This window comes from Gracilinanus agilis, chromosome 2 (assembly GCF_016433145.1).
Source record: "Gracilinanus agilis isolate LMUSP501 chromosome 2, AgileGrace, whole genome shotgun sequence".
Classification (NCBI taxonomy): domain Eukaryota; kingdom Metazoa; phylum Chordata; class Mammalia; order Didelphimorphia; family Didelphidae; genus Gracilinanus; species Gracilinanus agilis.
Genome location: NC_058131.1, coordinates 379,093,368 through 379,117,172, shown reverse-complemented (window position 1 = coordinate 379,117,172; position 23,805 = coordinate 379,093,368). Strand labels below are relative to the sequence as shown.

Below are 23,805 nucleotides of genomic sequence, written 5' to 3'. Positions count from 1 at the left end.
TGAATAGCTTTTATGCCCTTTAGAAAACAACCCTGGGTTATTAATTATTCCAGATATGAAATATAAAGAGGAAGGGGAGGGGAAAGAGAAAGGAGAAGTAGAAAGAAAGAGGATGAGGAGATAGAGATTTTTCTGTTCATGTCCCTTAATTTATTGACTGCTGCTTAGACAGAATATTATCTCAAACCCATGTTAACTATAATCATTGGACCTCCCCTCATGTACTCTTGAGAGTAGGGGTCAGGTTAACTCTTCAGATGAAATCACTAAAAACAGACAAAGAAACAAACAAAAAACATTTTTATTTGTATATTTTGTTGTTCCATTTCTTAAATTTCTCCCAGTATTCCTCCTCTTCCCTTCTCCCAGAAAGCCATCTCATAACAAAGAATATTTAAACATGTTTTTATTACTCTTATCATCTGTCTTAGAATCAATACTGAATATTAATTCTAAAGTGGAAGAGTGGTAGGAGCTAGGCAATTGGGGTTGTGAATTTCCAGGCGTTACATAGCTAGAAAGTATCTGAGGCCAAATTTAAACCTGAATCCTCCTGACTCCAGGTCTGGCTCTCTATCCATTGTGCTACTTAGATCCTCTTAGAAATAATATTTTTTAAAAGAAAGAAAAAACATTCTGATCAATATTATGAAAAAGTATGAAAATATAGGCAGTGATTCAAACCCATAGATCTTTTACCTCTTCAGACAGTTGGAGTGGTGTGCTGAAGTCATTTAGAATGGATAAGAGCTGAACATCTTTATGATAGTGATGCGAAATGTTATCTCTAGACCAAATTTTATTTTCTGGTTTATCTGCAGAGCTAGTGAGCTGTGGGACTGTCCTATGAGAGACTCTCTTCATATTTGGGATAAGTAGGCCTATCAGCCTGCTTACAAGTGCAAGACATCTTATTTCATTTTTCAGCAGGCAGTGATTGTGGCCTCAGGATATGGCCTATGGAGGCAATTAACTTTGACTCAACCTCAAATGTTGGGAACAGTCAAGTTTCTTTTCATAATACATTATGGATCTGTCTTCTAGAAATGGATCTCATATTTCCTTAGAATAACTCAGCTACACATAAAGCACTTTGAGGTTCAGATAGTAATTTAGTTTGGTGATCTTATCAGTTTCCATGGATTCAATTGTCCTTTCTATGTGAATTATTCTCATATCTTTTTAGTCAAACCTAACTTCCTGAATTCCAGCCTCACATCTTCAATAGATTATTGAAAATTTTGAATTGGAGGTCTCATAGATATCTTAAATTTAGCTAGCTCAAAACTGAACTTGTCTTTTTCTCTAAATTTACCCCTCTTCCTAACTTAACTAGGTCCCACCTAGAGAACTTAAAGGGTACTAAGGTCTTCTCAGTCAACCAAGAATTCATCTTAATGACTTCTCATTCTCTCTTACTCTGGCACCCAGCAAATATCTATTCTTTGCCAAATCCTGTTGTTCCTAGCACTGTAAAATGTTCTGATTATGCCCACTTCACTACTTTGACACAGCCACCACCCTGGGGCAGGTCCTCATCATCTCACATCTTGGGTATTGAAGTAGTATGCTGGTTGGTTTCTTTGCCACCTCTCATTCCCCATTTCAGTCCATCCTTTATTCAACTCTCAAATTGGTCTTTCTAAAGTGAAGTTCTGTCTCTTCCTCCCACTTCCCCATTTAATAAAATCCTGTTGCTTCCTATTATTTAGAGGATCAAATATAAAAATCCTTTGTTTGACCTTTAGAGCCCTTCTTAAATCTACATTACCCAATCTTTCCAGTCTTTTTACACCTTCTCCCTTACTGTACAATCCAGTGATGCTGTCCTTCTTGTTATTCCTTATACTTGGCAGTCGACCTCCAGGCTGTGGGTATTTTCCTTGGTTGCTACCCCATGTCTGGAAATATTTTACTCTCTTCATTCTCTTCCTCCGGCTGCCTTGGCCTTCAGGTAAAGTTTTATCTTCTACAGAAAGTCTTTCCCATCACCCCTTAAACTTAGTTCTTTCCCTCTAAGCCTACTCCCAACTTATCCGATATATATCTTTAGACAAATAATTGTTTTCGTATTGTTTCCCCTTCAGTAGACTGTATTGTCCATCACAAACAGGCACTTTTTCTCCTTTTGCTTTTCATTCTTTTCCCAGCATATAGTAGATGCTTAATAAATGCTTCCTCACTTGTTCATGCACCCCTGTGAGTTAGGTAAAGCAAAATATTATCTCCACATTTTAGATGCAGAACTTGCCCATGGTTTTTTAGCCAATGAATGGGATATGAGACCTATTCAATCACAAAGAGATCAGATTCTAAAGCAAAAACATCTAAATGGAGAAATCTACAGGGATTTTGAGTGCTTAGACAACCATATTGCTTAGGTTTTTTCTGCAGTCATTTTGCCAGGTTAGAGGGCCTCCACCTCACAAGAACAAAGAGAGATAAGGAGCACAACTGCCTTCTCAACCAGTCTCAGTATGTCCCATGGATGAAAAATTGAATGAATGAATGAATGCAAAAACATTTGAAAGCCTTACTATGTGCCATCTACTGCGCTAAGCTCTCAGATAAAAACATAAACAAGACAGTCCTCGCTTTCAGTACACTGTGGGTATAAGCAAGCTATATAGCATATTACCAATGATTTGTGCAGAGGATAGCAGATTTAAATTGGCTTACAGTCCCAGAAGTACACTGATTCTATTTACTTTCTAGATGTTAGATACTAATAGAAGGTCTTAAACTTTGCTTTTATGCTTATCTCTATATTGCACAGGAATCCATATCTTTAAGATTTTATCTCAATTCTTTCTTAGATATAGCAGACATTTTCCTTGCCTGATAATTCCTGCCTCCTTATAAGTCCCTTAGAAATAGCCTACAAGGCCATCTCAATCAGTCAATTTACAAGCACTACTTATTTGGGCCTTGGGATTGAAATAGAGTGGTGGAACTTTCCTTGCCCTCAAGGAGCTTACACTCTAATACGTGGAATGAATTTTGTTTTAGGAAGTCACAGGGATTGGGAGCAGAGCTCTGGGAGAATAGATGGTTGTAAATTTTATAACGGCAGTGTTGGAATTGATTTGATAATATTTCCTCGACCAATGATTCCTGGGTTGGTAAGGAGTGAGTTATGAACATTGGTGATCTGATAGGTGGCTGAATGGCATATAAAACATGCACTTGGTCTGAGTCTGCTAGATACAGTTAGTTAAGGTGCATTTTTCTCACTTATGAACCAATCAGGACAACTCAACTAGAGCTGAGTATTGAAACCAAGAAACATACTATATCTTAAAGAACAGTGAAGTTAAGTCAAAGAACCTGGGTTCTAAGCCAAAATTTGTTATTTATTTCCTGTGTGATCTTAAATAATATTACACCCTGGGCTTCATTTTCTCATCTGTAGAATTACAAGGTCAATTGGGGAATGGCAAAACAAGTTGTGGCATATGATTATGATGGAATAATACTGCACTGTAAAAAATGATGAGCAGATTAATTTTTTAAAAAGACATGGAAAGACTTAAATGAAATTATGAAGAGTGAAATGGGAAGAATCAGGAGAACATTATATACAGCAACAGGAATATTGTTTGAAAAAAGACCTTGTATGTTGACCTCCAGAGAAAGAATTGATAAATAGAAATAAGCAAGACAGTTTTGTATATACATGTATCTTTCTGTCAAATGATGCCTTCTCTAGTGTGGGGAGGAGAGGAAATAGAGATACTTGGGAATTTTAATGCCACAAACAAATAAATAAATTTAAAAATTAAAAAAGAGGCCAAATTAGATGACTTATTGAAGTCTCTTCTGGTTCCCTGTTTATGCTTGTATGAACTTCCCAGAGTAGGAGCAGAAGAGAGCCGATGGCACTCAGGGATTGGAACCTTAGGTTTTAGAAGGGAGGCAGGGGTGGTCAAAGGGCAAAAGGAATAACTCATATAATAATCAAATTTATTGACACTCATACACAGAAAAGAACACTAGCTATGAATTCAAAAAAGAACTTCAAATAATAAATAAATTAACTAACTCATTGTGATACCTTGGGCAAATAGATTATTTCTCCTATTCAGTCTCAGTTTCTCCATGTAAGAGTGTGTGTGTGTGTGTGTGTGTGTGTGATTCCCAAGTTTCCTTTAAGTTTTAACATTTTGTGGATCTGTACTGCTTTAGCTCAAATAATGCATACTGATGACACCTAACTTCCCCTTCCCCTTCCCAAATAAATAATACCACAATCTCACATCAAGCAGGGCAAAAAAAAAGCCTTTCTACCACAATGAAACACTATGTAAATTCTTTTAAGGTTTCTTTATTTATATTTTTGTTCAAGAATTACACACTAGCCAACATTATTATATATTTACATGCTAAGACTGGCTGCAATAAGTTTAAATTCAAGAAAATATCTTTTATGTTCTACTCATTTACAACCATCATTTTCTTTTACAACCTCACTTATCCCAGAGGTTAGCAATTCTTTTGAGAAAAACATGAAAATCTGATGCAATGATATCTGCTAGTATTTTGCATTTTCTAGATGTTGGAAAATGTGCATTATGTGCATATAAGAAAGGCTACAAGGTAGTTAGTAAGGCTGATCATGACTACATTGTGAAGCAGAACTAAGTAAAAAAAAGACATATCAGAGCTGTGCAGAGACATCAAAAACAGAACCATTTAAACACCCATGCAAAGAAAAAAGCATTAAGGAATTTAAATCATAAGCAATTTTTTTAGAATTCATTGTATCGAAGGTGTCTACATGTGAATTTTAAATACAGAACTGACTATGGGAAAACAGATGTATTTGGAACTTGGGAGAGATACAGACATATGGGGTAGGTCAATTGCACCCCCAAACATTGATGACACAGAGACGTGGAGCAAATCAGAGAAGGTAAACATATGACAAAGAGAGTGACTAAAAAATGAAAACAAGACAGTGTTTGCCATCAATTCCTATTTTTTTCCTCATTCCCTAAAGCACTTCAGAAAAAATGATGTCTATTATGTTGCATACATCTGGAGAAATGTTCTATTTAAATCTCCAAATAACTGATAGATATTTCAGAACATTGCTATTCTTTTCTTCTTTTTTTTTTAATGTTTTTGTTTTTCGACAAAGTAGAAAAGGACAGTTTCTGAATTACCATGCCATTTGTTCCTAATCATTTTAAAATGAAGTTCCTAGTGCATTTTAAAAAGCTTTGCCTTTGGTGTTAAGCAGTGACTAGTTAGCTTTCCCTTTATTTCCCACAATTCTGGAGTCTTTGGTTTTGAGGATCTATAGAAGGACAGTCTTAAGGATAAAAATCTACCAGGTCTTATTTTTCTCATAGATTTCTGGAACAGGCACTCTTCTCTAGTGAGATCAATATGTCTTTCATTTTCTTTCAAAACTTGCTGCTTAGATTCAACCTTCTCTCTTCTCTGACCTCTTTGCTGGAAAAAAAGACCTTTTGCTAACGAACTATTTGTACTGCTTCCTCCTTCCTGTCACAGCCGTACTCATTTTGTTGTTGCATCACTTCTAACACCAACAGTTCCCAGTGACTTAAAAAAAAATAAGTTGAAACTCTGTTATCTATAATCCCAAACTGTCTATGAAAAAGGGTGTTTAAATTACTCTGTTATAGTACTTAATAAAATGAAAAAAATCACTAAACAATTCAGTTTAAACAATTACTACTGAATCTATATTTACAGCTTAATTATTTACAAGATTTTAGGACACAGTTCACTTAAACCATAAGAGAGAATCAACATTTTGCCTTACCATAAAGTACAAATTAGAAGTTAAAAATGTTTTAAGAAATCTGATGATATTTACAGATGTTCAGCTGGACTTATAATTGCACACATTACATGTTCTATATACATATAGCAAAATGGTTATGCTCACTACTGTTGAGTATTTTACCCTGGCCAACCCATCAATTTGTTTTCCTAGAAAGATTTGGTACCATAACTTTTCCTTGGTTTCTCCAGGACATGTTTGTTTAATTTTTTTTAATTGCTAGTGGACAATTTTTTTTGAGAGAGAGAAAGAAAGACAGAGAAAGAGAGAAAAAGAAAGAGAGAGAGAGAGAGCTAGAGAGAGAGAGAGAGAGAAACTAGGTAAGCAGCAGAATTTAATTTAATTTCAGATGTTGAGGTACAGTACTATTGTAGTGTCAAATTGTGCAATATTTTGTAAGAATTATATGTATTGATTGGTTGATATAGAAATGCCCAGTTACCCTGTAGAATTAATAACTTTAATATATTGAATTTTTCCCAAAGTAAAAAATATTTTTATACTGGTTTAAGTGATAAAAACAAAACATATTAGCTTATTCCTTTTACTGTCCAACATATAAATGCATATATATGTATGTATGTTTATACTGACCTATATATACACATATATACACGTGGATATGTTGTAAGTTTGGTTTCCTTTTCTGTTGAATTCTGTGTTAATATAAGGACTGGAAACTCAATTACTTACTCAAAATGAATATTGTTGGATTTTTCATCAGAATGTGGATCTGGCCTAAGATTAGTTTGTTCATTTCCTGGTTACAAATCTATCTTCACTTTCACTAGGCATTGTGCTTTTTTAGCTGACAATCTGGTGTATGTGCATTTGTGTGTGCATGTGTGTTTGTGTGTGTGCATGTATGTATGTTCCTTAAGGTCTTAAGCTAGAATGTAAAATCTCTCAGTGAGATTTTCACCTATTTTTCATTTTAGGTTGATTTTTAGAAGAATGAGAAGAAATAGAGAACACCTATATGACATTGGAGGTTTTTTTTTTCTCCCAGTTATTAGAGTGAAGAAGAAAGAAAAGTAACATTCCTTATGCAAACACAGAAATATGTTGCACTGGTTTTCAATTCTGAAAATGCATTTCATATTTGCTAGCAGTTATGTACAAGAGACATTTACAGATTGAGATTAAAGATTTTGTTAAAACTTTGCCATTTTTGAGTCTGAATTTGCCCATGAATTTCATAAAGATGAAAAACACCTTAATTGCTGGCTGTCTGGCTGTTTTATACTCAAAAGGAAATATGTTTACTAAAAGTCATATAATATCAGCATTACCTTTGCTCAGATTATTTTTTACAAGTCCTCAACCTTAGCCATAGGAAAGCAAACTATCTAGGCTCATTCTAATTTCTGTTTCAAGTGCAGCATTGAGTCACACTTGGTTACTCTCTTCCTAGTCAGATCACATACTAAAATCCCCAACAACCAACTGACGACAGGGTGAGCAAGTCACTCTCATGTGATCTAAGAGAGTAGAAGCTAGCATGAGATTCATTCTCTCTCAGGCAACTCTATATTTTCCATTAATAGGTCTCCTCATTGCTCCTTTCCCTAATGTCTTCATCCTAACACAACTGTGAGCCTAAATGGGATCTCCTACTTCATTTCCTGCAGAAATAACTTTGTGTATACAAAGGGCCAGTTGTCAGAGAGCAGCTTGCTTTTGTTCGCTTTGTTCTAGGTCTGTCTGCTCAGTTCCTTTCACACTAGGCATTTATTGCACCCTTAACATGGCAATATTGAGGATTATTATGGCTTTTATGGTAATGGCAGGTAGCAGCCTTACTTACAGACTCAGACTCAGGCTTTTCCCTAGAACCAACCTGGCAGAGTTTAGTTCCTTTGTTTCTTTCATTTGTGTATTTGAGGTATTGACATACTCTCTCCATTACATATTTAAAATATTACCTCCTGGTAGCAGAAGCAGGAAAGGCTATTTAGGTGATGACTAAGAAGAAATCGCTTGAGGAGAAAAGAAGCCTTGGGGTTATCTTGAGGATGCTCTCTGTTATGAATCCACGCATAGGAACCTAACCATTTCTTTTTCTTGGCCAGAGTGAGACTCAATAAATAGAAGAATGGATTGCCAAAGAAATGTCTCAAACTCTGGCCCATTTCTATCCATATACTCAGAAGGTAGAAATGATAGCATGCCACCTTCTGCTAACAGAATCAAACTTCTATCTCATATTCAAAATGAGATGTCTATGTGATAAAGCACCATTCCCAGGTAATGTTAGAAATCAGTCATGAATAAAAGGACAGACGAGATCTAGCTCATGCAATCTACTGGTGAATCCTGTCCCATACACAGATCCTTTCATGCCAAATACTGTCAGTATTCTTAAATACAAATGCTGCTTTATAAAAATGTAGCACCCCCTTAGGAAAAAAAAAGAGGACAAAAACTTTTGAAATCATTTGCTCAACGAAGCTTTTTAAAACTAACCTATTTTCTGCACAAAAGCACAAATATCAGCGCCTCCATTTCCAAGTGGTGTTTCAAATACAATGGCTTCATTTAGAGGTATAATCAGTATAATACAATATGGTTGCTTTCTACAGAGCCCTTACAGTTGGTCATGCCAATGAAATTCTGTTATTATCTTGTTTCCACTTCTCATTTTCCTTCTAATGGACAGATTTTCATAAGCAAAAAAGAGGATATCATTTCTTAAAAACAAATGATCAAAAACTAGATCTATTTCTCTTACCACTTCTATGAAAAATATGAAAGTGAACTTCATTACATGTAAAGGGAAAGCAATTTACTGAATCTCCCTGAAACCTATTTATTAAGATAAAGCTTTAATTTTTTTCAAAAGGAGCAGCAATCAGACTTTCAGAGGCAACAAAGATAGGAGAGGACATTTCACCTTTCTAAAGCAATGGAGAATGCCTTCCTTTAGAAGTACCCTATTCCTTTCAGGAAACTAATGTGCGAAATTCTACAAAAGTAGTTAGCATCAGCTGAGGGGGGAAAATCCACCCTGTTTGTAAACTTATCAAGTGCATTCCATGACATAAGCAAGGCTCAAATTAAATTCTTTGTCAAACATCTCAGCTGCTATTGATTCCCATAATCTTGCTTTTTCTTTCTGTCCTCTGATTAGATTGCACAACAAAGTAACATTAGAAACAATGCCCCAAAGCTTATGAAGTTAGATATAAATCCTGCTCAGTTCACCACTGGCCACTACACTTTGTTCTGAACCCTGATGATGTATAGAATTGATAATTGACATGCTTGGCTGCTTAGATATCGTTTAAAAAAATCTTTTGTATCTTTAAAAAGCTTTCTCTGTTTTTTTGTTTGTTTGTTTGATTTTTGGTCATTCTTTAAAGACTAACCCCTTTCCTTTCATATACAAGGCAAGGTGTAAACAACTTCTGTAGTCACCTGTGAAATGGTTTCCCTGAAAAATGTCCAACCTAGTCAGCTCCTCCCCCCCACAAAGATTTCCCTTAAAACTACCCACCACCCACCACCATCCACCACCCACCACCATCACAGTCTTCTCTCTTTCTTAGCACGGGTGTTCTAGCTGTAGTAGTTTTCCATCATTTAGTGGAGTTAGATAAATCGCTACCTTCATTTCCCTGACTTTCCAGGCTGACTTACTTATTTGTGAAGGTGGCACTCATGTCAAATGCTGTCTTCTTTTAGTGAACTAACCAAAACCTCTTTAAGGTGGTGGGAAATACTGAACCATCATCTTCATCATTATCATCATCATCATCATCATCATCATCTTCATCTTCACTCTAACACCCCTTTATGATCTTCATTATCACTTTCAACATAAGTTGAAAGTATTGTCTGTGAATTATGAACAATCTCTAAGTATAACATTGATTTGACATATTTCCTTCCTTTAGAAATCAAACTGTGGAGCAGCTAGACATGCCCATTACACAAGGAAATGACTCACATTGTTACTACACCTCATTAAGAATATCTCCCCAGTACTTTCCCACTTGTATAGGTCAAGTGAGGCCTAAGCAGAAAAAATGGAAATGGCATGTCAGAACTGAATTTGGCCATCACGCACCAAATACACTTCTATTTTAACTGGGAAAAAATACAAAGATTATAGCATAAAGAAGTGTTTAGCAGAAGAAATCCAAATAGTATGAAATGAATCACAGAATAGGCCAGCAACTAAGGTGTTTTTTAAAATCATTTTTTTCCTGAAAAGATTTTTTTCCAAGTCCCACTTTTGGCTGTACAACCAGTTTGAAGAGAAATCCAGTCTTTTGTTCCCATGAGACTCTACTTTTTAGTTCACATAATAAAGCCAATAGACAATATTGAAGAAGGAAAAAACAACAGGAAAGAATATACGTGACCATCGATCTATGGCATTTACATCAGTCAAGTCAGGGATGGTGATTTTCAGCTGGGAGGCACGTCTCCGTAGTCGACTCTTCTTCTGTGCTACATGTCGCTCCAGAGCATTGCGGCCAAAGCTATGTCTGGGCAAACCAGCTTTCCGGTACTGGATACTTGAGGCGTCATAGGCCAGCATGGTGCTTCTTGGGTCTCCCAGTCCCATCACAGCCTCTGAAGTGGCCATTTCATTTTTTATTTCGAGAGTGCTCAATAAGATGTTTTCATGGGGGTCCATCTGGAAAAGATAAACACCAGCAAAAGCAATTAGAAAACAAACATATACATATTTAGTAACTTCTATGGGTAAGATACTATTCTAGAAGTTGAAAAGTTACAGTAAAGTAAGAGTCACATCCTAAAGAAGTCTGTAATTTAAGTGGGATGCCAAGTATTTGACAAATTAAATTATATGAAAAATGGTGGGGTGACATGGTTTATTGACAATACTATAGAAAAATTCAAAAGTATTAACAATTAGAAAATAATTTTGTTTGTATAATCAAGATAAGATGGGTATGGAGCAAAGTATCAGCCTAACACAAGCCAGAGGAATGGAGGTCAAAGAGTTAAATGACTATAAGAATCAGTCTGAGAATGTAGGATAAGGGCCTAATAGGCAGGTTTGGTTAGATGGAAAGAATGCTGAGGGATGTGCCTCATTTCTAGATGACTTACATTGGGATATTGGTCACTATGTCTAATCTCCTAAAATGAAATGTTTTCTAATTGGAAGAAAAAATGTATTTTGACCAATAATTTCATCTTAGAGACTTTTAGTGATGATTATGTCAGGGAAAATAGTTCTTCATCATACGCTAGAGGGATTCAGGTTATACTGACTTCTACCTAAATCAATGCAACTATTTAATAATGGAAAAATGCCCCTGAAAATTGAGCATGGATCCAGAGCCTTACAGATGTATGGATAATTGACAAAGCAAATGATAAGCTCATAGAGGTTTTAATAGCCTAGACTGCTTGGATTGGTAAAGTAACAACCATGTATTATTGCTTACATAGGCCAGTGATAATTTCTTTTTCTTTTTTTTTAAACCCTTATCTTCCATCTTAGAATCAATATGGTATATTGGTTCTAAGGCAGGAGAGTGGCAAGGGCTAGGTAATGGGGGTCAAGTGACTTGCCCAGGGTCACACAGCTAGGAAGTGTCTGAGGTCATATTTGAAGCCAGGATCTCCCATCTCTGGGCCTGGCTCTCAATCTACTGAGGCACCCAGCTGCCCCCCAGTGATAATTTCTTAAGTGTAGGTTGATAAGTGGATTGATAAGAGTACCAAAAATGTTAACCTAAGAATTATTTTGGAAATAACCATTATAAATGGATTCTAAACTAAGAAATTCTACCTGGAAGACCAGTCAGACATTCTCTCATTTTATACAGGAAAGATTTGTGGTTTCAAATTATGTGGGCTCTTCATGCACCAATGAATGATCCTCAGGAGCATGTTCATCACTGTGTGTTCAATCTTCTAAGCCTCTTGCCACTTAGATTATAGATCCAGAAGTGGGAGAAAACTCAGAGGTCATCTAGTTCATCCTTTTGGTTTCACATATGAGGAATCTGAGGCCTTAGAGGGTAAAATTGCTTGCCCAAAGTCATAAGGCTATAAGTCACAAAGGCAAGATCTCTCCAAGGTACCATAATGACTTCCTGGCCAGGTTGCTCTTTCAGTTAACAGTCTCCCAATGTATCAGCAGGCTCATTATTTGAACTCTCCCAGCCTGCTCAAGCTTGTGTTTCAATGTAACATCTTTGTGTGAAGTGTGAACACTACATCGTAATGAGGCATCCTAGGATAAGACTAATAATGTAATAGAGCCCATTGGTCTACTGCAGTGATTCCCAAAGTGGGCGCCACCACCCCCTGGTGGGTGCTGCAGCAATCCAGGGAGCGGTGATGGCCACAGGTGCATTTATCTTTCCTATTAATTGCTACTAAAATTTTAAAAAATTAATTTCCAGGGGGTTAAGTAATATTTTTTCTGGGAAGGGGACAGTAGGCCAAAAAAGTTTGGGAACCACTGGTCTATTGTCTTGTCAAAACTTTTTTTAAAATAAAGAAAACCTCTTCAAGCATAAAAACCAAATGATTTTATGTAGAGTGATGAAGAGCAAACAGAGAAAAGGAAGTCCTTCAAATATAATATAGTTATTAGTATGGATATAGTTTTGCTCACTTTAGCTGGATGTCTCATGTATGTTTTGTGACCACTAGGATGGTATCTTTTTTATACAATTACTATGTTACCACAATATTTCTCCCAGTTTTTCTTTGACAATAAAGTCAATACTGTCAAAGCTTTCTACTAAATGTGCTCTATGTTAAAAATAAGAAATAATGACACTAATAATGATTGTACCCAGAAGATCTGGGTTTTGGCCTTGGTTCTACTATTGATCTATAATGGAGAAATAACCTGAGGGAGGTCAATTGCCTTCTCAAGGTCTCAGTTTCCTTGGCTGCCAAATGAAGGTGTTGGTCTGGGAGATTTCCCAAGTCATTTTGAGATTAGCATTCCTACATTCTGTAAATGCAGAACTTACAGATGTTGTGGGAGAATGGGAAAAACTGAATTGGGAGTGAGAAAGCCAGATGCCAATGAAACATTTGCTAAAGAGCATGAACAGTCTGAATCTCAGTTTCCTTATCTCTAAAATAGGACACATAAAAATACTCAACACGGTCTCTCTCATTGGGTTGTTCACTTTGAAACCTTGAAGGACGGCAAAGGGGAGAACCATCATATTACATAACTGTTCCAGTCTGTATGAATATCATAAAAACCTTTGCTGAAGAAATAGGCATGTAGCTCCGGCAGAGGGGCTAAAATAGATCTAGAGGTTGGCACTGCTCATAGACAGGCTCGTCAGCTCAGTGACACAGCTGCATCCAATCAAGGACTAGACACAGCTAATGTCAGCATCTGTTTACAAACTGAGACTTTTAATATCTGTTAGATATATGGAAGTTTCTTATTCCAACATTGGACTAAGTCTATTAAAAAAATCCTTACCTTCTTAGAATCAATACTTAGTATTGGTTCCAAGGTAGGTAGGCAACTGGGGGGAAGTGACTTGTCCAGGGTCATGCAGCTAGGATATGTCTAAGGCTAGATTTGAATCTAGGGCCTTCAGAGTTCAGACCAGGTAATCTATCCACTGATCCATCTAGGTGCCCCAACTATATCTATTAATTACTAATGTTAACCTCAGGCACATTATCTCATTTGAGCATCATAATTGGGTTATAGGTATTTCTATCTCCATGCTATGATTGATGAATCCAGCTCTCAGAGAGGTCAAGTGAATGATCCATAGTCATGTAATGTTAGAGGTAAGATTCTCAACCAGGTTATTCTGACTCCAGACCAGGCAATAAAATATTTATTAAGTGCCTTCAATACTTTCATTTTGCAACTGAGAAAACTGGGCTTTGAAAAGTGAAGGAGCTTTTCCCAGGTCACTTTCTCTTTACAGAACAATAGTAGAATCGGTATTAAAACCCAGATCTCCTGGCTGCTATTGCTATTATTGTTGTTATTTCATATTTTGAATGCAAACACAAAACTCATGGCAGCATTGGCCTATATGTCCCAGGCACTGTGCTAAATGCTGAGGATGCAAAGAAATTTAAAGGACAGTTCCAATGGGGCCAGTCAAATGGCTCAGTGTATAGCCTGAGATCCAAATGCAGAGATGAGAATTTCTGAGTTCAAATCTGGTCTCAGATACTTCTTAACTGTGTGATCCTGGGCAATTCACTTAATCCCAATTGCCTATCCCTTACCTGCCTTGGAACCAATACAAAATACTGATTCCAAGACGTAAGGTAAAGGTTTTTGTATTTTAAAAAAAATTGTTCTTTCTCTCAAGGAGCTGACCATCTAATGAGCAAGACAATAATTATGCATAAATAAGCTACACACAGGACAAATTGGAAATAATCAAAGTAGAAAAAGTAGTAAGTCTATGGATGATCAGGAAGGGCTTCCTATAGAAGATGGGATTTTAGCTGGGACTTGAAAGAAGCCAGGGAGTCCAGGAAGCAGAGTCAAGGAAGAACATTCCAAACACGGCAGACAGTTGATGAAAATCCCCAAAGGTGGAGGACGGGATGCTTTGTTTGAGGGAGCCCAGTACCACCACATATCAGTGTATCTGAGATGAGAGGGAAAAGGGAGGCAGGAGATATGAGGTATAAGAAGATTGTAAAGGTGCTGCTGGTAGGGCAGCTTAGGCAAGACCTTATATGCTAACGAGAGAATTTTCTATTTTATCCTAGAGGTGATGGGGAGCCACTAAAAAAGTGTGTGTGTGTGTGTGTGTGTGTGTGTGTAGGGGGTGATATGGTCAGACTGGCACTTTAAGAAGATCATTTTGACAGCTGAGTGGTGGATAGATTGGCGGTGGGTGGGAGGTTCTCTCTCACTACACACAGACTTTTAAAATGTATTTTTAAAATGCAAAGGCTCTTAGTATGAAAATGCTGGATTGCATCTGAACCAAGAAAAGAAATAATTTTTACATAGAGAATTCAGTATGGTTTGTACATACTGCTGAATCATGAAGCATAAGGTAGGGATGAGCATGTAGGATCATTCCACTTTTAGAATGAAGTACACAGAGAAGACCTGTTTACACTATGTGCTATGTTGACCTCTGAGTTTCAGCTCCACGTTACCCAACTAATTTCTCCTTGCAAGCCCTATTTTTTTCATCACTCTAGTAATGGACTTAGGTCATTTTTCTTTTTCTTTTTTCTTTTTTTTAAAAAGAAATGTTTAATTTTTTTCAATTAATTTTAATATTTATTTTAAAATTAATTTTTGAGTTCCAAATTCTGTTCTTTCTTTCACTTCCCCCTCCTTGAGAAGGTGAATACTTTGATATAGATTATACATGTGCAGTCATGCAAAAATTTTTCCATATTAGTCACATTTCCCCAAAAACAACAACAAAGAGATCATAGAAAAAGAAAAAAAACAAGAAAAATAAAGTTTAAAAAGTATTCATCTATGCTCATTCAAATTCTATTAGTTCTTTCTCTTGAAATGGACAGCATTTTTCATAACGTCTTTGTTATTGTCTTGTATCATTTCATTACATTGATGTGAATAGCTGTCATTCCCAGCTGATAATCATTCAATATTGTTATTACTATGTACAATGATCATCCAGCTCTTCTCACTTCATTTTACATCAGTTCAAGTAAGTCCTTCCAAGTTTTCCTGAACAAATCTTGCTCATTATTTCTTACAGCACAATAGCATCCCATCACAATCATATTCCATAATTTGTTCAGCTATTCCCAAAGTGATAAAGAACCTCTTCAATTTCTGGTGTAATTTTTCCATGGTTTAACATCTTATACTAAAGAATAAGGGTGGGAGTTGTAATAGGTAATTTATAGGTTAGAGATAGATTTAGGAAAAGTAAGCAGACAGTCTTATAAAGTACCTATAATAGAGCAGCTAAGTGGCTCAGTGAATTGATTCCAAGATGGAAGTTAACTTTTTAAAAGAAAGAACAAGGCTGTTTTTAATTTTTAAATTTTCCTGGTGGGATATACATGGATGCTTCCATGTTAGGTAACAGTTTTTACTCATAGGAAGGAGGGCCTGACAACTAAAGTTAGGGTGAATATTATACTAACTCCCAGATAATAGCTAATTTAAATGATTATTTAGTTTAAAGGGGGCTGGGGTGACTTGTTCTTGGCTTCTTGGGTAGTTAGATTTTTTGAATCTGATGGCTTCCTCCTGACTTTAAGGACAGAAAGAATCTGACTTTATGGACAAAGGAGAGGAATGGTTTTGGTTTTGCTGTGGTGTCTTAAAGGGAAACAAACACAAAAAATAGAATAGTTTTGAAAGATTTAAGAACACCATTCAGCAAAATGACCAACTATGATTCTAGAGGACTGATGATGAAGAATGTTATTCACCTCTTGACAAAGAAAAGATGGACTCAAGATGCAGAATGATAAACACATTTTTTGACATGGGTCAAATGTGGAAATTCCTTTTGTTTAATAATGCAAATTTATTATAAAGGTTTTGTTTTTTATTGTCAGTGTGGGGAAGTAAGTAGGAGAGAAGGAAAACATGTTCTTTTTAATTAAAAAAAAGGAGAAAAAACCCATCCTACAAAAATAGTAGATATGGGTTTATTGCTCTTTGATTGCTTATTAGAGGTGAGATTTTAGAAAAATTATTTAATCTAATGTTGACACAAAAACAGGCTTCACAAGCTCATATCTTAAGGATCCTTAAAGATCCAAGATTTGTTTACAATTTTTTATTTTTTTATTTGATGTGGTTTTAGAACAGTATGCACATGTGCCTGTGGTAAGGTAATGGGATTGTGTCATTGGAAGCATGAAGCACTGTATTTGTCATATAACAAATGTTTATGTGGATGGTTTTCAATGCATTGAGTATTTTGCCTTGGGTTTCAGTTAGGCAGTGGAAGGACATGCAACTACTTGCTTGGCCATTTTATGATTGAATTATCTTTGGCCAGCCAGCTAAAACACTGACAAAAAAACCAATTGCCTTGAATGGATCAGATTGACAAAGTGTCTATATGAAATTGCCAATATTGTCTGTAAAGATGCTCTAGAGACTTTATCATAAACAGTTTTTCTGAATGAGGATTTTCATTCTACTGACACAGCTTTCCAGTTTGTGATGTTCACAAAATTCACCAAGAATAATTTTATAAATGTTTAAATTGGCTTTAAAACAAAAAGGCAAGTGAATAAATCATTCATATGATTAAAACCAAGTAACATGTACCCCAAATTTTAGTTGTTCTAATGAACATCTGCTCTCTAAGCTTCAGAGTTGATTTATGGAAATAACCAAAGCCAAATCTCCCTGACTTATTGCCTTGGCTGTGAGTTGCTGTCCAGCATCCTGAGCATTCCATATTAATAAAACACATGTATATAAAATAATTCTTTTCCCAAAGCTCCTCATCCCCTCCTATCCTTCTCCTGTGTTTATTCATCCTTCATTTAAGTTTCCTGTGGTTATCAATTTAAAAACAGTTTCTGAAAAATCTGAGAAAACAATCTAACTTCCTTTCTAAAGTTCTTTAGTATCCTTTCTATTACTTCATATAGTAATATGTGAACTGGGACAGTGATTAAAACAGGCAGTCAGTTGTCTTATGGGAACCAGAATATTTTCCTCTATAACCCTTGAAAAAATGCATTTCTTCAAAATACTGGCCACTGCAATTGCTACTACATTAATGGCAAACCTGGACAGTTAAACTTTCCAGAATTTTCTCCTTACCATCCTCTCCCATTTTGTCAGAGGAGGAATAAACAAGTTTGGTGGAATATAAAACTAACACAAATATTGAACGTTAATATGTATATAGTACCTTAAGATTTCCCAAGTGATTTGCATGTTACCTTGAGAAATATACTACTTTTCTTAAAAGGCTGAATGTTTACATCTATCGAAATAAGTGCCTCCTATTGATACACAATACTTGAATTGCAAGAAGTTCATTTCCATGTTTACCTCTTATTTGATTGAACTTCAGCTACATAAGTATTCAGTAAAGTTATCCTTGTCCTTCCATTATCTTACTTGTATGTGCAGAACACCTCATTTGTGATATCCCATTGAATGACCATTTATTTCTAGAACTTTCTTAAACTTCTGTTCAGTATCACCACTCTTCTTATGAGACATTGGGTGGGAATTCAATGTTTTAACATCTTAGAAATACTTCAAATGCTGTATCACCACCTTGACCCTGCCAGAAAGGTTGACAATTTGAACTTCTGCACTTTTTCAGAAAACTCTTAACTTTCCAGTTTGCAATTAATGTGAACAATGAGTGGGTGAATAATTTTGCTTGATATCTGACTAAATCATTGATTTCTGCTATGATATGCCATCATGACTTAAGTGACACTTAAAAGACAATAGTAATAAATTCTCAATCCTCTGAGAATATCCAAACTGCTCCTTCCAATGGGGGAAAAATATGCTGCAACTACGTAACCTGTGTTCAAGATGACAGGAGGTGAACAGAAGTTCATGTAACTGAAAAATGAAATGAGGAATCAAGATGAGTCAACCAGTGCTTGTAACATTTCTAAAATTTTCAATCTAAAGCAGCAAAAGAATGGAAAGAAATAATGAAATGGATATGGATTTCAGGTACTAATAGCTAACATATAAAGTCCCTACTATGGGCCTGGAACTTTACAATTATTATCTTATTTGATCTTTAGAATAACTCTGGTGAATAGGTTCTATTATTATCCTCATTTTACAGATTAGGAATTGAAATAAACAGAGATTAAGTGACCTGTCCAGGGTTATCCAAGTGGTAAACATCTAAGGCCAAATCTAAATAGAGATCTTCCTGACTTCAGGACCAATATTCTATTCACTGGGACATCTAGCTGCCTCTAAGAATTTATTATGAAGATTATGATGAAACCTCATAGATTTTTATATACCTGGAGGAAGGAGAATAATCACATTTGACCAAGGCTAGTGTTATAATATGCTGATTCTATTTATTTCCTGCTTTATGCATTATGATTTAGGAAGTTTGCTACTTATAGAACATATTATTAAAACAATTAATCAGAAAGCATTTATTAAGCATTTAATATTTGCCAGGCACAGAGCTAAATATTGGGGATATATACAAAAACAAAAAATCATCCCTTTACCCAAGGAATTCATTCTATAAATGACAGAGACAATGCATAATTAACTAGATGTATATGAAGGTGATGAAAGCTATTCAGAGACAGGAAGGCACCAGAACCTGGGACACTGGCAAAGACATTCTGAAAAAGTTAGAATGAGACCTCTGCCTTAAAAGAAATTCAATAAAACTTAGAGATGAAAGTGAAAAAGTAGAACCTTCCAGAAATGAGGAATAAGCGATTCAAAGGCACAAAGACAGGAGATTCTGTTTGTGGAAAAGCAAGTATTCTAGTACACCTGGACTTTCAAATACATGTAGGGGAGTAATAGGAAAAATTAAAAGGTAGAAAAGGGTCAAAATGTGGAGAATTTTAAATGCTAAAAAGATGATTTTATAATTGATCCTGGAAATAACAGGAAGCTATTGAAATTTATTGAGCAAGGGGACAACACGAGCAGACCTATATTTTAGGTGATTCACTTTGGCAACTGAGTGGAGAGATTGGAGTAGAAAGAACTTGAATGAGAGAGACCAATCTGAAGGCCATTTCAATAACAGTGGTGGAGCACTCTTTGTAGTGGCAAAAAAAACTGGAAAACAAGGGTATGTCCTTCAATTGGGAAATGGCTGAACAAACTGTGGTATCTGCTGGTGATGGAATACTATTGTGCTCAAAGGAATAATAAACTGGAGGAATTCCATGTGAACTGGAAAGACCTCCACGAGTTGATGCAGAGTAAAAGGAGCAGAACCAGGAGAGCATTATACACAGAGACTGATACATTGTGGCAAAATTGAATGTAATGCACTTCTCTACTAGCAGCAATGCAACGACAATTCTGAGGGACTTATGAGAAAGAACGCTATCCACATTTAGAGGAAAAACTATGGGACTAGAAATACAGAAGAAAAACAACTGCTTGAACACATGGGTTGATGCAGATAGGATTTGGGATGTAGACTCTAAATGACCACCCCAGTACAACTATCAATAATATGGAAATAGGTCTTGATCAATGACACATGTAAAACCCAGTGGAATTGTGCATCAGCTATGGTGGGGGGGGGGTGGAGGAAGGGGAGAGAAGAACATAAATCATGTAACCATGGAAAATTTTTCTAAAACTAAAAAATAAATAAAAGCCATATCCACATTGAAAAAATAATATTGATGTAGAGGAAATGAGGTCTTTAACTAGGATTCTGTGAGTGGGTGAGTGTAAAGGAGATGTACATGAAGAAAGTTGCGATGAAAGAAACAAAATTTAGTAATTCAACAATATTTGTAGGCTAAATGTGAATGAAGATTTGAGGATTACATTTATGTAGTCACCTTGGAAAACTAAAGATGGTAAGGCCTGACAGTAATAGGGAAGTCACAATGGGGATGGATTTAGAGAAGAAATATGAGTTCTGTTTGGGACATGCTGAGTTTCAGGCACTTAATAGGGCATCAAGTTAGAGATGTCCAAAAAGAAATTGGCGATGATGATCTAGAGTTTAGGGTAGACCATGGATTTGGGAATTATTTATGTAGAGATGGTAATTGAACAAGTTGGATCACCATGTGAGAAAGTATACAGGGAAAAGAGAAGAGGATCCAGGACAGGGCTTTGGGGAGCAGTGAATGAAATTCCAATTGTTTTTGTCTCTTAAATATTCACATGAAGACATCCTGAGATTAATTATACAATCTCAGAGTTGGTTATGAACTAAGAGACCATTTAAATTCTACCTAAATTCAATTTTTAAAATCTTTTCTAATAACAACTCTGACAAGTCATTACCTCGATTTTTTTTGAGATCACTTTTGATGGAGAATCTACTACCTAGGAAGCAAATATCCTTTAGATAGCACTAATTTCTTTCTATTAATCTATAATTAATTCTCAGCAATTTCTTCCTGTTTCTATATAGTTTTCTCTCTAAGGAGAAGAACAAGAAGACCAAGATGGCTTTCCAATAAGTAAGAATTTATCTAGGGTTTTTTCACTAATACATATCTAATACATATATGACTTGCATAGTTGGATGATGCTATTTTCTTAAAAGAATCAATTTTTGGTCCAATTATATATGCATATTTGCAGATGGTTTTCAACATTTCCTTTAAAAAAAGCTTACCTTCTGTCTTAGAATCAATACAGTGTATTGATTTCAAAGCAGAAGAACAGTAAGGGTTAGGCAATGGGGGTTAAGTGACTTGCCCAGGGTCACATAGCTAGGAAGCCCCTGAGGTCAGATTTGAACCCAGGACCTCCTATCTCAATCCACTGAGCCACCTAGCTGATTTGTCAACATTTCCTTTAAAAAACACACATATACAAAATTTAACTCCAGAATAGACTTTAGAGGATGCTTTATAAAAAATGACCCTGTATATAAGTCTTAATAAAATTCCTGCTACTCACAAACTGAAGCTCTTAGGAAAATAAAAGTAGTAGCAGTAGCAGCAGCAGCAGCAGCAGCAGCAGTAGTAGTAGTAGTGATTAAGATTTGATTGATGTTTTAATGTATTTAAAGTGCTTTCCATAATAGCCCTGTGAGGTAGATATAATTATTTTCTCCATTTTACAGATGAAGTAAATGAGGCTGAGAGAAATTAAGTGATTTGTCCAGGATCATAAAGGTAGTAAGGATCTGGGGTCGAATTTGAATTCAAGTCTTCCAGTATCTTATCCATCGATCTATCTATTGTGCACCCTAGCTGCAAGTCCATTAACAATACCCCATAAATAAACTTACAGTTTACAAGGCACTTGGTCCACAGTGACATAGTTATTCTGAACTAGAATCAAAACATAAATCTTATAAATTGAAGTCCAAAGCTTTTTGCTTATTTAAAGTTCTAATATTCTTTTTAATATACATACAGGAAACTGATCTTTGTTTTTTTCTAAAATCAGAGGGCTAGAGTTAAATCATCTTTTGGGCTCCTTTCTAGTTCTAAGACTGATATTTTTGTCTTTAAGGTTGCAAATAGTCTACCATTTCCCTTTAAATTACTGAGAAATGGAGGGATAAAGGAGATTGAAAATTTACTCTAGAATTTCAATCAGGCAGGGAATTCTAGAGTCTTGGAGATGCCTAGCAAACAGTTGTTTTTTATGATTAAGGTTGCTTCTCTTCCATTTGTTCTCATTTCATTTAGTTAATTCTTAGAATTTGATTTCTCTTTGGCCATTTGTTCCTTTAAGATCCCTTTATATTTGAATGTAATTTGTGAAAGACAGATGTACACTTTTTGGAGGTTAAGGATTGTTTTTTAAAGAAGAGCATTTAATAATTGTGCTACCGATAAATTAAATGGTCTTCATGAGATATGAATATGCATATAAATACATATTTTGTCCAATTCCAATAACTCAAAGGAGTTTTAAAACCTCAGAAAGCTAGCTGATCTCAAAGAATCTTGTACTGTAAAAATCCAATTTTCTTCCTGACTTACTGACTCAAATTCTACATTGGACAGAGATGCTACATTTTATATTTTCCTTAGTAGGTCCAGACATGTTAATGCATTATGAGTGATGCCTCAATAGAATTTTCCAAAAACACTATTTCAGAGCTTATTTACTATTTTCTAATCTATTTTCCTGGCCTATATAAGAAATGTGGAATGACTATCCATAGAGAGAGTTGGAAAGCTACCATTAAATAATTATAGCAGCACCCCATTTTACCTTCAACCCATTAATAGAGAGTTTGGTATCTTCTTGTCAATTTTCCAATCCTAACCCCTAGGCACCATGGTAGAAAGATGGAGTCACCATTTTATCTTTGGTAGATAGATGAAGCAGGTGAAGTTTCAATAGCAACTGGCAAATAATGACTGGGAACTAATCAGGAACTAACCTTAAAGGAAGTATGGCATAGTGGAAAGAAAAATGGATTAGGTATCCAGTGACCTGGATTTGATTCCTACTACTGGCACTTACTAGTTTTATAAATCTGGTCAGTCATTACTGCTTATGCCTCAGTTTCCTCAGCTTTAAAACTGTCTCTTTTTCTTAGCTTAATGTGTTGTTGTAAGGATCAATGGAGATAACAAATTTAAACCATTTTGTAAACCTTAAAGCTCTGTTTAAATGTAACCTTTTATCATCTGTTTTGTGGGTTAAGGTGCTACAATTTTGTCTGACTTTTTGTCTGCAATTTTCTCTAATTCATTAAAAGAAATAGAGGAAGGTATCCAATGAATTGGGGCAGTAGTCAATGGGAAATATATGAAAACATGGTGAGGAATTTCAAAAAGTAAAAATTTCATGATTAAGTTTGCATGGATTATGATTTGCACAAGAGCAAGGAATGCATAAGACAATGAAATCATAACACCATTGATGTATTATTCTACTCAACAAATCAACAAACCTTTAATCATCTACTATATGACAGGCACAGCACTAGGTGCTGGGGATACAAAGACAAGAAATGAAACAGCCCTTGGCATCAAGGTATTTATATTCTCCTGAAAAATATAGCATGTACATAGATAAATGAATATAAAGTATTTTGAAGAAAGGAGGGAACCTTAATCAGTGAGAGGTTTAGGAAAGGTTATACAGATAAGTGTAGAAGCAGACATGATTCCTGCTTTTATAGGGCTGGGCAAGATGTGGGGAGATCAAATATTGAGCTGAACTCAAACAAGAGCTAGTAGTCCAGATTATTATCATAAGTATTGCTAGGATCTTGGAATCACTCTGAATTTCTCCCATGCCCAGACTTTGAACTGGAGAAGCCTCATATGAACATTAAATTTGCCCAGTGGTCTGAGAGAATGCCCTTATATTTATATCCTATCTAACACTCCTGCTCATATAGCATACTTAAAGGCAGGGAGAATTTGGATTCCAAAAGGTTTTTGGGCAGAAT

General features: G+C 35.6%; 1 protein-coding gene across 3 annotated transcripts in view; it reads right to left on the bottom strand.

The window, feature by feature from the left end:
- Positions 1–10,109: 10,109 nt before the first annotated feature.
- GABRB2 (gamma-aminobutyric acid type A receptor subunit beta2) overlaps positions 10,110–23,805 on the bottom strand; it is a 237,291-nt gene continuing 223,595 nt past the window's right edge. For all 3 annotated transcript variants that reach the window (XM_044661732.1, XM_044661729.1, XM_044661731.1), the window contains one exon: positions 10,110–10,457. In XM_044661732.1, the coding sequence (XP_044517667.1) occupies positions 10,110–10,457 (348 nt within the window). The remainder of the gene's footprint in view (positions 10,458–23,805) is intronic.